At 50.0% G+C, this 15,409-nt stretch overlaps 1 protein-coding gene across 1 annotated transcript; it reads left to right on the top strand.

Moving 5' to 3' along the window:
• The first annotated feature begins 9,281 nt into the window (after nt 1-9,281).
• On the top strand, nt 9,282-10,859 carry LOC119820687 (sperm motility kinase 2B-like). Its single transcript, XM_038339218.1, has one exon. The coding sequence runs from the start codon at nt 9,282-9,284 to the stop codon at nt 10,857-10,859; it is 1,578 nt and encodes a 525-aa protein (XP_038195146.1).
• Nucleotides 10,860-15,409: the final 4,550 nt, after the last annotated feature.

Raw genomic sequence — 15,409 nt, 5'->3', positions numbered from 1 at the left:
TGTTTTTTTTTTTTTTTAAAAAGAATCGTTTAGGAACCTTCTGAATTTCTTATGACCCAGGCATCCCAAACGGAAATAAATGTATGGTTCACAGAACTAAGGGAGAAGCAAGAGTGAATTTCCATTAAAAATGTGGTGTCCACAGTGGTGGCTCAGCCCTCTTCAGGGCTGCAGATGAGAATGTCAGAAGTGGCTTGGTCCATGACGGCACTTAGTATGTACTGCCAGAGAGATTAAAGCCAAACTTTTTTCTCCTTATTATATTATATGGAGGCATATAGGGGAGAGCTAGTTTGGGTTCAAGTTAGAAGATGCTTCTGGAAGCCACCGCCTCAGTATAGAGACAAGCAAGTCACTCACCAGGAGCCTGCTAGGCCTGGCTAGTCTTTGGACTGCTGAGGAAGAGAGTGGCCAATGTCACAGACTCATGTGACACCCCAGCAGCTCAACCCCTTATTTTACCACTCAGAGCTCAATTTGGATACTCAAGGATCCTTGAAGTTTGAAAGTCAGTTTCCAACGGCAGCTAGAGCATTCTCCGTAGTAGATTTTCATGTTGTCAGTAATCCTGCTGGGTAGGGTATGGAGCACTACTTCCATCTTCCAAGTGAGGAAACGTGGTTGCACAGTGGAGAAATGGAGTCATCCCAAAACCCAGGCAGACTGGGACACACACACACACACACACACACTAACTTATTCAGTCACTCACTCACTAGCACCCAGGGCAGCTGCCTGCCTAGAAAGAAAGGAAATACTTTCTGTTCATTCCTCAGGAACTCTGCAGGGTCCTTTTATCGGTGAGTAGAGACAGTTTTACACACACACACACACACACACACACACAGAGAGACACACATCCCCTTCACCTACAAGATTTTCCTTTTTTCAGCACTAATTACAACTCCCAGTGCTGTGCAGACTGACAGGGGATGAGGGAGGTCAGGGTCTTTCTGACACGGAGGGAAACATTCAAGCGTCCCTTTAGTTGAGCACAAAGTTGGTCGTTCAGTGTTTGGATCCACTGTTATCAGTTTCTTACTCCTGTTATGAGAAGGTAACGTCAGATGCCAGCTGCTGCTCTGGTCACAATGTCTGCAGCAGCCACCCCTCTCCTTCGCAGACACTGGTGGGCATCCTGCTGAGTCCCTGTCTGTGGGTCCCTAGTTCACAGACTTTCCAGAGCCAGGACCTCTCACCTGGGAATCAGTTTACATTCTATTAGCAACCGTGCATCTTCCCTGGCCTCCTGCCTAGGGATCAGGCAGTGGCTGCAGACTCGTACTGAGTGCCCTTATCCTCGGCAAACATATGGAGATACCCTTCATTCTGCTGTGTAGGCCCTAATTTCCTCTCTTCAAAGGCCCCTCCATGCTGGCTGTCTCTGGTGCTGAGTCCAGAAAGATCCTTGGAGTCCCCTTTGTTTTCGACTCTCTGTCTGTGAATAGCTTTAATAACCTCCACAAAAATCCTCATTCCCCAGAGATCCACTTCAATGTCCCTCATAAAAGTCCCCACCCCGTCAAAACTTCTCATCTGTTACTTAGAAATCACAAATTTAATAGTTTAAAACAACATAAAATTTTAGTTTTACGGATTGGGAAATATGAAGTCTGAAATCAAGCCAACGGGGCTGCATTCCTAGAAGAGAGCTTCTGGGTCTCCACTGCTTTGGACTTGTGGACTTTCCTAACATCATTTAGTCTTTCAACTTTACCATGCTCTCTCTCTCTCTCTCTCTCTCTCTCTCCCTCCCTCTCCCTCTCCCTCTCCCTCTCCCTCTCCCTCTCCCTCTCCTTCTTCCTCCCTCCATCCCTCCCTCCCTCCGTCCCCCATTCTCTTCTCTTTTTCCTTTTCTCCATTGACCATACCAAATGTCATGGTCACCTAGAATGGCTGTAGGGCTACCCAGGAGACGCACTTCTGGGCACATTTCTGAGTTGCTTCCAGAGAGACTTGCTGATGAGGGAAGACCCCCATCTCCCCCGAGTGGATGCACATCGTTCTATGGTCGACAGTCCCACACAGAAGGGGAAGGGGAGGAGAAAGAGAAGAGCACCAGCAGTCCACCCCTCTGCTTTGGAGCCATGGTCACTATCCTACTACTTTGTGTCCTGCCACCCTGCCTTCTCTCTGTGAGAGGACCTTATCCCCTCAAACTGTAAGCCAAGACAAACCCTTCCTTCTGTTTCTTCTCCCAGGCATTTTGTCACAGCAGTGAGAAAATAACCCCACACTCTGCGGTGATGTGTACCTGAGCCACACCCCAGTCCACATCCTTTACTTCCTTCTGACCCTTCTTGTTCCTGTTATTAGGATGCTTTTGGTCCCTTGGGCCCAACCCCCCACCCCAAGATAACCTCTCACCCCAAAGGCTTAACTTAACCCAAGTGTGGAGCCCTTTTCATGTCCTGGGCACCAGGGAGAGGATGTGCTCATGGATAGTCCACCACCTGCAGGGTGGTCCACCAGCACCCATCCCTCCTCACTGCAGCATCTTCCACTGGTCTCTCTTTCCACCCTTATTCTTGAGCAAGGGCTAAGATCACAGCTGGGGGAAGCAGAAGGGAAGACATTTCATATTTCCTTGGCTGATGTGGCCTGGTCCACATGTTTGGCGATTGAGATGCAGTGAGTGCACACACTGAGTGCACAGGAAGAGAAGTTACCTCCAGCACAGGCAGTGGGGATCTACGGATCTGATTCCAGGGTTCAGGGGCCTGCCTATGTGAGAATTTTCACGTGAAGTGCATTTTCCTGTTTTCTTTTGGTTTTGCCTTGCTCCCTGCGCAACGGGAATGTTCTTCATTAGACGCCTGAAGGGTGTTTCTGGACAGACTACCTTCATTTTGCAGCCCATCCCTGTGTGGCTAGATGCTTAGACTCCCAGAACTGCCCATTTCCTGTCTGCTGCAGCTCAGATGATGTGAGAATTGAAGGACCCCACCCGATGTTCCCAAACATACATATTGTCAGACGTGGGTCAAAAATCCCAGGCTAACTCCAAAATAAACCAATTATATTTGCTTTATTATAAGGGGCAAACTCACAAAACAGAAAAGTCCAACGTCAGTTGCGTAGCGTGGGAACCACAGAGAAAGAGAACCCTGGGCAGGCCGGCGTTTTGCTTTGGGTACCCAAAAGGTCACGCCCTAACCTGGTCCAACCTCTTAGAGATCATTGGCTGGCAAAGATTCCCCATCACATACACACACATGCAAATAAAATACACAAACATATACCATCCATACGCCACATTCATATAGCACTCATAAACCCACACAGCTCAAACCAGCTGGAAGTAGCCTGGAATACTATGTCCACAGTCCCAAAAATGGACTATGGATATTTTCCTTTGTTTAAAAAAAGAAGAGGGGGAAGTGGTGTGGGAGAATTGTCTGTATTCTGTCAATCATGTTTTAAATAAATGCTGATTGGCCAGGCAGGAAGTATAGGTGGATCAACCAGACAGGAAGTAGAAGCGAGGTGATGAGAACAGGAGAATGCTGGGAAGGAGGAAGCCCATTCCTCACCAGTCCTGCCCAGACCACGGAAGAAGCAAGATGTAATCTGCCCAGCTGAGAAAGATACCAAGCCATGTGGCTAATGCAGATAAGAACAATGGGTTAATATAAGCTACAAGAGCTAACAAGAAGCCTGAGCTAATGGGCCAATCAGTTTTATAACTTATGGAAATCTCTGTGTGATTTTCTTTGGGACTTGCCGGCTGTGGATTACCAGGTGGGACAGAAACCCCAACAAGCCAGCCTTCATGTTACAATATCCCCTGCACATCTTGGTGGGGTTAGGGTGACTTAGTAGCCCCAGCTCAGTGCCTGTCACCACTCTACATGCCTTTGCTGCCCTTGCTTTCTCTGAGGCTCAACAGTCCAACTCAAACACAGACAGTAAGACCTACATGGTGTCCACAGCTCCCCTGGCCTGAAACTGCCCTGTGATTGATGCTATAAACCAAGAGGCAGGGCCTTGAACTTGAGATCACTGACTCAGGCCAGTGTGGACTCCGGGGCACTTGAAGCTCGACTGCAAAGTCAGAGGCTGAGCCACAATGGCCAGGGCTGGCAGGGTTTCCTTTATTCCTTTGCTTTTCTGCTCTCAGGCCAGGCAATGATCCCCAAGGATGAGGCTCTGTCCTCCCAGGTTTAGTGTCTGCAGACATGTAGCTCCTCTACAGGGTGACTCAAGCCCCAGAAGAGAGTCCTCAGAAGGAGAGTGGCAGACAGTGTACCGTGCACAGCACTTCTGAAAAGCCGAGGCTCTTCAAGGGCTTGATCCCGTCAGTGCACAATAGTCAGCTTCCGGCTGCGCTGGGTGCTCAGGAATGACACAGCACCCTGGGTCCTGTGACCCAACTCTGGTTCACAGTCTATGTCGTCTGTAGTGATGTGACGAGCTGCATTCCCACCCGGCTCCCAGTCGCCTGGCTAGCTTATGCCCCGAAATAACAACACACACAAACTGTATACGTTTAAACACTGCTTGGCCCATTAGCTTCAGCCTCTTATTAGCTAATTCTCACATCTTGCTTTAACCCATATTTAGTAATCTGTGTAGCACCACGAGGTGGTGTCTTACTGGGAAGGATCTTAGTCTGCGTCTGTCTCAGAGAGGAGAGGCATGGCGACTGGCTGAGGCATCTGCCTCACTCCCAGCATCCTGTTCTGTCTACTCCACCCACCTATGTTCTGAACTATCAGGCCAAGCAGTTTCTTTATTTATTAACTAATAAAATCATCAGATAGATAGAAGACCCACCTACATCAGTCATCTGTGTCTGCACAGCTGCCTGGTTCCTTCTGGTCACAGTGTGCACAGAGCACCTGGTCCTCACACATGCCTGTTCCTCCTTTGGACCTTTGCTCACCAAGTCTTGCACACACCATGGATTTGCGTCATGTTTTCTGTACATTCTGCCAACTTCTGTCTGTGAAGAAAGGGGAGGGGGAGAGCATGCAGTGATCACTAAGGAGACCTTACAGCCTTACAGCTTCTGTCTGTCATTTACTGCTTATTGTCCTTTGCTCTTAGTTGAATTTTTTTAGTGAAGAAATGCTTGAGTTTCTCTCTTCTGTTATTCTGGTTTTTCTGTGTCGTCATGGAGATTACACAGAAACGCTAAAACCCCACGACTCCTATGTGAATCCATGCCTCTCGCTAACACACAAGATGCTGCTCTTACAACTCTGCCTGTCTGCTACAGGCACTGTTGCCACAGGAAGACATCTCTGTACTTCAGGCTTAGTCTCGACACTGCTATTTGGGGTCTTGTGACCCAGTCTCTCTCACTTCTTGGGGGAAACAAAGTTCCTCCTTCCTGTACAGAAGTTCTTCATTTCTTCTAGAGACTCTGAATTACTGTGGCCTGCCCTTTCCTTTTACCCCAAATCCCTCAACTAAGTGTTCGTCTCCGGGAGTTTCTTCATTCCTTCCTCATTTTTGAAGGAATGTTTTGCTAGAGAATCATAGTTCATAAAGTTTTCATCTAATCATGCACATATTGACCCATTTCTTCTGAACTCTGTGTGTGTGCGTGCGCGTATGTGTGCGCGCACATGCGCGAGTATAATACTCTTGTAGGTAATGGGCATGCTTACGCCCTACTGTGTTTGGAGGTGAGAGAACATTTTCCTCACCTTCTACCTTGCTTGAAGCAAGGTCTGTGATTTGATTCACTTATGCCAGGTTACCTGGCCCACAAACCCCCAGGCGTTTTCCTGTCTTCATTGCCTTTCCTGCTCCAGGGAGTTCGGATATTACAGGTGTGTGCTGCTGTGTCCAGGCTTCACATATGTTCTGAGGCTTCACACTGAGGTCCTCACACTCTGCAGGGCAAGTGTTCTAACTATTCACCTATTTCCAAGGCCCCCCTTTTTTATGAGAATCCAGTGACCTCGAAAATCATGAGAAAGGTATCTTCCTGACAGCCTCGTGAGTGGTAATTGCTTTATTGTATTTCATGAAAAACACTTTTCTATAAGTTAAGTTGTAGTATCATCTTGGGCCCATCTGTCAGAACTCAAAGAAAAGGTGCTGTAGCGAGTGTAGACACAGGGACGGTAAAGCAGGAGGCACCGCAGACCTTCAAACCAGAGACCCGAGGACATCAAGGCATCCTACAGACTTTGATTCCTAAAGGCCTAACGCCAGTCTCCATAGCCCACCTGAGCCAGAACCTTTGCACCCTGCCCAGCCGTGTCAGGGCAGGTCCTCCTATGACCTCATCAGGACCCATTGTGACGGTTCCAGCCCGCAGGTGTGATGCTGTGGCCCGGCCTGGATTTCTCTGGGTGAATTGAGAGGAGCTGTGGAGTGGTGCCCTGTGCGACTTTATTGTTTCTAGCGAGGTTGTGTGTGGTTTTTTTTGTTGGTTTTTATGTGTGCTATGTATGTGAGTATGTGTCAGTGTGTGTAGGTGTGTGTTTACAGGTTTGCTTGTGTGTGTGGCTTGTGTGTGTGCGCTTGTATTTGTATGTGTGTGTGAGTGTGTGTGTAGACGTGTGTGTGTGTGTGTATGGGTGTGGTATATGTATGTGTTTTATGTTTAAGTCCACTTGTGTGTAAGTACCTGTTTGTGTGTGTGCACCTGTGTTTCTCTGTGTGAGTAGGTGTTCCTGGGTGTGAGTGTGAGTGCACCTGTGTGCGTGAGTATATGCGTGTGTACGTGTTTTATAGGTGCACGTGTGGTAAGGTGTGGGAACACCTGTGTGTGGGAAAGTGTAGAAGCCAGTAGTCAGCTTGGCCGTTGTTGCTAAGGTAAGTCATCTACCTTGTTTTTTGAGACAGTCTCTGTCGCTGGACTGGAGCTGGCCACATGGTTAATTGCCTGGCCAGTGACTCCCAGAGATACACTGTGCCAACCCCACACTCACATCAAAATCACTCTGCTGAAGATTTCACAGGGCGTTTCTAGAGATGGGAATCAGGCCTGTTTTGCATGGGCAGTAATTTAACTACAGAACTATCTTCCCAGCCTGTAGCTATTTGAGGTGCTTTGGGTTTGGGTTTAGGTTTTTTTCCTGAGAGACAGGGTTTCTCTGTGTAGCCCTGGTCATCCTGGAACCTGCTCTGTAGACCAGGCTGGCCTCAGACTCTGAGATCCCCCTGCCTCTGCCTCTGCCTCTGGAGTGCTGGGAATACAGGTGTGCACCACAACCCACTGGTTATTTCCATTTTAATTTTGATGTTTTGGGTTTTCTGACTTCTCGGTTTGGCTGGTTTTGGTCTTCAGAGCTTGTTAAGGATTTGTTTGGAACTTTCTTTGCATTTTTATTATTTTTCTATCTTGGGGGATTTTGTGCCACCTTTGGTTTTTGATTCTGTTTTGGTTTTGTTGCCTTTTTGCTTTGTTGGGGGTTTTAAGTTTTTACATTTTGTGTTTTTATAATAATATAGTATTTTTGAGAATCTCATCAATTCATAGAATGTATATACACTCCCACCCTTCCCCAACTCTTTCTAGATCCATCCCCTACCTCTGCTCCCCCAATTCCAAATTCTCCCCCTCTCTCTGTCTGTCTGTCTCTCTCTGTCTCTCTCTGTGTCTCTGTCTCTCTCTGTGTCTCTGTCTCTGTCTCTCTCTCTCTCTCTCTGTCTATCTCTCTAAAACAGCCCACTGATTTCAATTTGTGCTCATAAGTTCATTGGTGTGGGGGCATCCCTTGGAGTGGGCTTGACCTCCCAGGAGCCACATTCTTGAGGAGAAATGACCCCCCTTCCCCAGAAACCATCCCGTGTCAATAGTTCCTCCATGGAGCAGGTCTGCTGGAATGTGGCTGTCTGGTTTCTGTAGGTCTTAGGCAGGCAGCCACAGCTGCTGCCAATCCATGAGTGCAGCGGTCCTGTCGTGTCTAGAAGATAATATTTTGCTCTGCTCCTACCCAACCTCTGGTTCCTACAATCTCTCTGCCCCCTTTTCATGGTGGTCCCTGTGCCTTCGCAGGAAGGGTAAAAGGTGGACATCTTATTTGTGTCTGAGCACTCCCTGACACTCGCTCTTGATTCTTTGGTAAGTTGTGAGTCTCTGTGTTAACTATTGCACAAAGTAATTTCCCTGATGAGGTCCGAGAGTTGCACTAATAAATCTAAGGATTTGATGGAAGGGTCCACATATGAATGAGAACATGAACATGAGAACATGAGAACATGCCATGTCTGTCTGTCTGGGTCTGACTCACCTCACTTACTGTAATGTTCTCCAGTTCCATCCATTTACTTACAAATTTCATAATTTCAGTTCTCTTTGCAGCTGAATAAGATTCCATTATGTATAGATACCACATTTCCTTTGGCACTTTGTCATTTGATGGACACAGCATCTAGGCTGGTTACATAACCCAGCCACAACTGTGACTAGAGCAGCCCTGAACATGCATGAGCAAGCATCTCTGCGGTAGGAGACAGAGCCCCTGGAGTGTATGCCCAGGAGTGGGCAAGGTGAATGGCACGGCCGACCTCGTTCTAGCTTTCTGAGGAACAGCCACACTGATTTCTACAGTGGCCACACCAGTTTGCACTCCCATCAGCAGTGCATGAGGGTTTCCGTCCTCCATCCACACCAGCATTTGCTGCCTTTTGTTAATCTTAGCCATTCTGAGTAGAGTAAGACAAAATAAATCACTATCCTTGGCCGACAGGAAAATGCAAATTAAACTACTAATATATGTTAAAAATATATATATATATTATATAAAGTCATTTCTGTCTCTTCTGAGAAACCCCTTATCAGTTCCCTATCCCAACATTGGGTTGTTTTTTTTCTAGTATTTATTATTATTATTATTATTATTATTATTATTATTATTATTATTATTATTTAGTTATTTGTATATTCTAGAGGTTTTGAGGGGTTTGTTATATTTTGTTTTGATTTCCAGGTTTTTAGTTTTTTATGTAGTTTTGCTTGTTTGGAGTCTGCTATTTTTTTATTATTATATTGCTTGGATTTTCTATTTTTTTTTCATTTTTTTGATCTTTTATATATTTCTTTGTATATTTTTCTTCTTAGGCAATTAGTGGTATTTGCTCTTGGTGCTGCTGAGCCATATTCCTCCCTCCTTAGTGACTTGCAGCTAGGTTTGGATTTCCTTGGCTTTGTATACGTGTGGTTTTGGTTTTCTTGGATTTTGTGGCTGTCGGTTGTTTGCTGGGATCTTAGTTTTCTATCTTTTTTTTATTTACTATCGTTTTCACTTAAAATTTCTTCTTTCTTTTATTTATTCTTTTTCTTTTCCTTAGGTAGCATTTACACTTTGTTGCCTAATATGAGCTCTGAGAGCGAGGAGTCTCCAGGGCTCAAGTCTGAGTCCAGCTTCTGTTACAGAGAGAGCTTCCACTCTCAATATATAGCCTTGAAGACCATCGGCCAGGGAGGCTATGCTAAAGTAAAGCTGGCCTACCACCGCCTCACAGGAACCCCAGTGGCTGTCAAAGTGCTTCACAAAAAGAAACTGTGGTGCAATCCAGTCATGTCTGAGGTAGATATCATGATGAAGATCAACCACCCCAACATCATTTCACTCCTCCAAGTGATTGAGTCTGCGACGAGAATATACCTGGTTATGGAGCTGGCTGAGGGACAACAGCTTTATCATTACATCCGAAAGGCTGGCCACTTGCAGGAGGAAGAGGCCCGGGGGATATTCAGGCAAATACTGAGTGCTGTGAGCTACTGCCATGAACTTGGAATAGTTCATCGGGACCTGAAACCGGATAATATCATGCTGGATAGGAATGGAAAAGTCAAAATCATCGACTTTGGCCTCAGCACACAGGTTAAACCTGGGCAGAGGCTGAATTTTCACTGTGGCACTTACTCTTTTGGGGCCCCTGAACTCTTACGTGGCAAATTTTATGATGGCACCAAGATCGATGTATGGTCCTTGGGAGTAGTCTTATATTTCATGGTAGTTGGGAAAGTCCCATTTGGTGCTGTCAGTACACGAGAACTGCGAAGGCAGGTTGTGGCAGGGAAGTATACTGTCCCCTTGAACATGTCAGAACTACTCCAGGACCTGCTTAGCCGCTTAATGACAGTCAACCCCAAGTTTAGGCCCACAGTGACCGAGGTGATGACACACCCCTGGCTCAGGGAAGACTTGGAGGCTTCAACAAATCAATGTGAGGAAATGGTCCCCAGCTTGCCTGACCCGGCAATTGTAGAAGCCATGGAATATATGGGGTTCCAAGCCCAGGATATCAAAGATTCGTTACGCCAAAGGAAGTATAATCAGACCATGGCGTCCTATTGCTTACTGCAAGAGCAGTCTCTCCGCAGGCAAGACTTTACAACCCCAGCTCAGCCCATGAATCCAGGGGCGACTCCATTCCCTTCTTTTGAAGATCCTGATGCTTTCCCTCTAGAATTGAGGAGGAGGGGAAGTGAGCCGGCCCTTGGCACATTACTCAGAGGGCCAGCCACTTCTGGTCACGTACCTGCCTATGGCCTGCAGGCAGGTCAAAGAGGAAGCAGACATCCCGCTGGGTCTGCTCTCCCTCTCTGCAGGCCACTCCAGAGGCCGTCCACACCAGATCAAACTCACCAATGCACCAAGAGTGCTCCCTGCATTTACTCAACGAGCAGCATCTGGGAAAACACAGAAGATGTAGGCTCCCACGGCCCCTCAGCAGAGGACAAGCCCACCCACAGACGGGGCCAGCCCAGGGATGTAGGCTCCCACAGCCCCTCAGCAGAGGACAAGCCCACCCACAGACGGGGCCAGCCCAGGGGCTTGAAGGGATGGACAAGGAGGATAGGAAGCGCCCTGATGAGACTGTGTTGCTGCTTTCCCTCAAGGAAGAAACCTCGCCTAGGGCAGAACAGAGTCTCCCCTCAAAAATGAAGCACAAGGGTGAGAGTCTGGAGAACAAGCAGCAGGCACGGCCCAGGTACCTTCCTGTGTTTGAATGTATCTATTTTACTCATGTCTGCTTCAATGGACAGCTCATTATAATGTGTGTTTATAGGGTACAATGCTTTGGGAAGCTAGATCCAGATACCGTGGTATGGTTAAGTGGAACCTATCAACATATCTAGCATCCCAGAAAACAAATTTCACTGTATCCTGAGTGTGGGAAATCTAACATGTTGAACTAGAAGGATACAGTCAAAAAAGGAGAGGGGAAAGGAGGAGGTGCTGAGGGAGGAGAGACGTGGTATGGGGTGGGAGCTAGGAGCTGGGGGAGGGGAGGAGGAGGCTTGGGGAACAGTGCAGAGCTGGGCGACCACAGCTGGGAAGATGCCCTGTATACCTGAAGTCACAAGACTTCCTTTCTTGTGTGTTCTTGAATCTTAAGGATTCTCCAGAGGATGCAGAATGCCGCAATTCTGCAGTCAGAGTGCTGGAGAGGACCCCGGTATGGACCGAGACCTGCAGGATGGAACCGTGCAGAGAGGACCCAGGCATGGACCGAGACCTGCAGGATGGAACCGTGCAGAGAGGACCCCGGTATGGACCGAGACCTGCAGGACGGAACCGTGCAGAGAGGACCCAGGCATGGACCGAGACCTGCAGGACGGAACCGTGCAGAGAGGACCCAGGCATGGACTGAGACCTGCAGGACGGAACCGTGTAGAGAGGACCCAGGCATGGACCGAGACCTGCAGGATGGAACCGTGCAGAGAGGACCCCGGCATGGACCGAGACCTGCAGGACGGAACCGTGCAGAGAGGACCCCGGTATGGACCGAGACCTGCAGGACGGAACCGTGCAGAGAGGACCCCGGCATGGACCGAGACCTGCAGGATCGAACCGTGCAGAGAGGACCCCGGCATGGACCGAGACCTGCAGGACCGAACCGTGCAGAGAGGACCCCGGCATGGACCGAGACCTGCAGGACCGAACCGTGCAGAGAGGACCCAGGCATGGACCGAGACCTGCAGGATGGAACCGTGCAGAGAGGACCCCGGTATGGACCGAGACCTGCAGGATGGAACCGTGCAGAGAGGACCCCGGTATGGACCGAGACCTGCAGGACCGAACCGTGCAGAGAGGACCCAGGCATGGACCGAGACCTGCAGGATGGAACCGTGCAGAGAGGACCCCGGTATGGACCGAGACCTGCAGGACGGAACTGTGCAGAGAGGACCCCGGCATGGACCGAGACCTGCAGGATGGAACCGTGCAGAGAGGACCCCGGTATGGACCGAGACCTGCAGGATGGAACCGTGCAGAGAGGACCCAGGCATGGACCGAGACCTGCAGGACGGAACCGTGCAGAGAGGACCCAGGCATGGACCGAGACCTGCAGGACGGAACCGTGCAGAGAGGACCCCGGTATGGACCGAGACCTGCAGGACGGAACCGTGCAGAGAGGACCCCGGTATGGACCGAGACCTGCAGGACGGAACTGTGCAGAGAGGACCCCGGCATGGACCGAGACCTGCAGGATGGAACCGTGCAGAGAGGACCCAGGCATGGACCGAGACCTGCAGGATGGAACCGTGCAGAGAGGACCCAGGCATGGACCGAGACCTGCAGGACGGAACCGTGCAGAGAGGACCCCGGTATGGACCGAGACCTGCAGGATGGAACCGTGCAGAGAGGACCCCGGTATGGACCGAGACCTGCAGGATGGAACCGTGCAGAGAGGACCCCGGTATGGACCGAGACCTGCAGGATGGAACCGTGCAGAGAGGACCCCGGTATGGACCGAGACCTGCAGGATGGAACCGTGCAGAGAGGACCCCGGCATGGACCGAGACCTGCAGGATGGAACCGTGCAGAGAGGACCCCGGCATGGACCGAGACCTGCAGGATGGAACCGTGCAGAGAGGACCCCGGTATGGACTGAGACCTGCAGGATCGAACCGTGCAGAGAGGACCCCGGCATGGACCGAGACCTGCAGGATCGAACCGTGCAGAGAGGACCCAGGCATGGACCGAGACCTGCAGGATGGAACCGTGCAGAGAGGACCCCGGCATGGACCGAGACCTGCAGGATCGAACCGTGCAGAGAGGACCCCGGCATGGACCGAGACCTGCAGGACGGAACCGTGCAGAGAGGACCCAGGCATGGACCGAGACCTGCAGGACCGAACCGTGCAGAGAGGACCCCGGTATGGACCGAGACCTGCAGGATGGAACCGTGCAGAGAGGACCCCGGTATGGACCGAGACCTGCAGGACGGAACCGTGCAGAGAGGACCCCGGCATGGACCGAGACCTGCAGGACGGAACCGTGCAGAGAGGACCCCGGTATGGACCGAGACCTGCAGGATGGAACCGTGCAGAGAGGACCCCGGTATGGACCGAGACCTGCAGGACGGAACCGTGCAGAGAGGACCCAGGCATGGACTGAGACCTGCAGGACGGAACCGTGCAGAGAGCCCACTACGCTTTGTGTCCGCGCCCTGATCAGAGGTCCAGCCAGGAGGAGGGAGCAGATGATGGAATCCTGGGTGGCAGGAATCCTGCAAAGACACTGCCCCTCGAAGGCATTCCTATTCAGGGGGCAGGAGTTGAAAACCTGGCAAAGCCGATGAAGGCAGAGCCCTTCTGTCCACCCCGGCCACATCAGACCCCTCTTCTCTGGGCACATGTCTGCCTCACTCTTAGCAGACATAAGGCTTCTTGATGTGCTTGTCATGAATCTTAGAATAAAAGTGATTTTGTGAAAGACCATGAAGCTTTTCCTGCATCTTCCTTTTACAGGAGAAGTGGACCCGAGGTGCTCAAAGCCCCAGGAAAGTGGCTTTACCCCCAACACCACCAAGTCATTGAGTGTTTTTGAGGGGAACATGCTCTAAAGTCCTTGAGGGGCTAAAATGCAGAACCTGAGTGTGGACATGGGGTCCTCCTGGACCCGGCAGATTTTCACAAGGACCAGTGAGAACACTAGGTGTTGTCTGCTTGTCCTGTTTCCACAAAGCAAGCATGGTAACCTGATGAATTCCTGTGGATGTGGCATGGGTTGGATCCCAGGGCTGCTGAGAAGCCCCTGGTCCATCCTGCTGTGTTCCTTAAATGTATCATACATGATATTGACTCTCCCTGTCATGACACTGTTAGACCCACTGGACAGGGTCACCCCTCCGTTCTAGCCCAGGCATGTGTCCTTCAGTGAACACGTCAGATCTGTGTCCCGGGAAAGAGCTGCAGATGTCCCATGTGGGAGGGCAGGTCTACTGACACAGGCCAGCACCAAGAGGTGCTCTGTCCCCAGGACCTCACGGAGCAAACACCAAACCCAAACTTTATCATACCCGACAGATTACCAGTGCCTCGGGGGCCCCATTTCACAGGCACTGTAGTCCAGTTTGTGTGCACCTGTCACTCTGATGGTGGGGTCTTGTGGATTCCTGAGAGGCCCTCACGGCATCTTTCCAGTCATCCTATGTAACACTCTTACCTTCTTTATGATGTCACCTATCTCTTTAGCAAACACCCCTCTCTGAAGTGCATTCTTACCGTCAAATTTAGCCTCTCGAGCTCTCAATGAGCAGTCTCTCTCCTTCTCTCTCTCCCTCTCTCTCCCTCTCTCTCCCTCTCGCTCCCTCTCCCTCTTCCTCTCTCTCCCTCTCTCTCCCTCTCTCTCTCTCTCTCTCCCTTTCTCTCCTTCTCTCTGCCTCTCTCTCTCCCTCTCCCCCCCCTCTCTCTCTCTGTGTGTGTGTGTGTGTGAGAGAGAGAGAGAGAGAGAGAGAGAGAGAAAGAGAATAAGAGACTGTGAGAAAGAGTGTGTGTGTATGTGAGAGTGTGTATAAGGGAGTGTGTATGTGTGTGAAAGAGTATGTATGTACATCTGTGTGTTTGAGAGAGAGAGAGAGAAAGTGTGTGTGTGTGCACCCTCTAGTCCACCTCTTGGCTCACTGTTTCAGGGTTCACAGCCCACAGGTGGATGTTTCCAACGTGTTAGGTGGAGCAGACCGTCACAGCAGGAAGTGCCTAGCCAAACAAACTGCCTGCTTCACAGTAGCCAGACCAAGGCAAGACAGAACTGTTCTCACAAAGTGTCTCCTTCATGCTATTAAGCCCTGAGTCCATAAATGAACCAAGCCATTCCCAAGGTTAGGCTCTCGACATCCAGTCAGCTGCTCCATTTCTGCTAATTGCTGTGTGGAGGATGGGAAGCCCTCAAAACAGGAGCTTCTGTAGGGCCTGTAAGACCTACAGACCTGATCCCAACAATTAATTCTAAGGCTGTGGTAGGAGAATCATGAGTTTGGGGCCAACATGGGCTACATGGTGTGGTCCCACATCAATAAAAAATAAATTCTGGATTTTAATAACTGGCATGCAAAGTCCTTACACCAGCAGGGCTGGCATCCCATCAGCCGCCACTGACACGTTCTCACCAGCATCACTACCATCTCCACAGGGGAAATGGGGGTGCTTGAGGGGACAGGCAGTGCCCGCTGCAGACGTGATGCCTGCACTAATGGTACTCTGAGGACT

This window comes from Arvicola amphibius, chromosome 8 (genome assembly GCF_903992535.2).
Source record: "Arvicola amphibius chromosome 8, mArvAmp1.2, whole genome shotgun sequence".
Taxonomy (NCBI): domain Eukaryota; kingdom Metazoa; phylum Chordata; class Mammalia; order Rodentia; family Cricetidae; genus Arvicola; species Arvicola amphibius.
The sequence above is the reverse complement of the archived record's forward strand: the minus strand, read 5'-3'. Positions and strand labels throughout refer to the sequence as shown.

Coding starts and splice junctions, on each gene's coding strand:
- LOC119820687 (XM_038339218.1), top strand. CDS start 9,282: ATGAGCTCTGAGAGCGAGGAGTCTCCAGGGCTCAAGTCTGAGTCCAGC.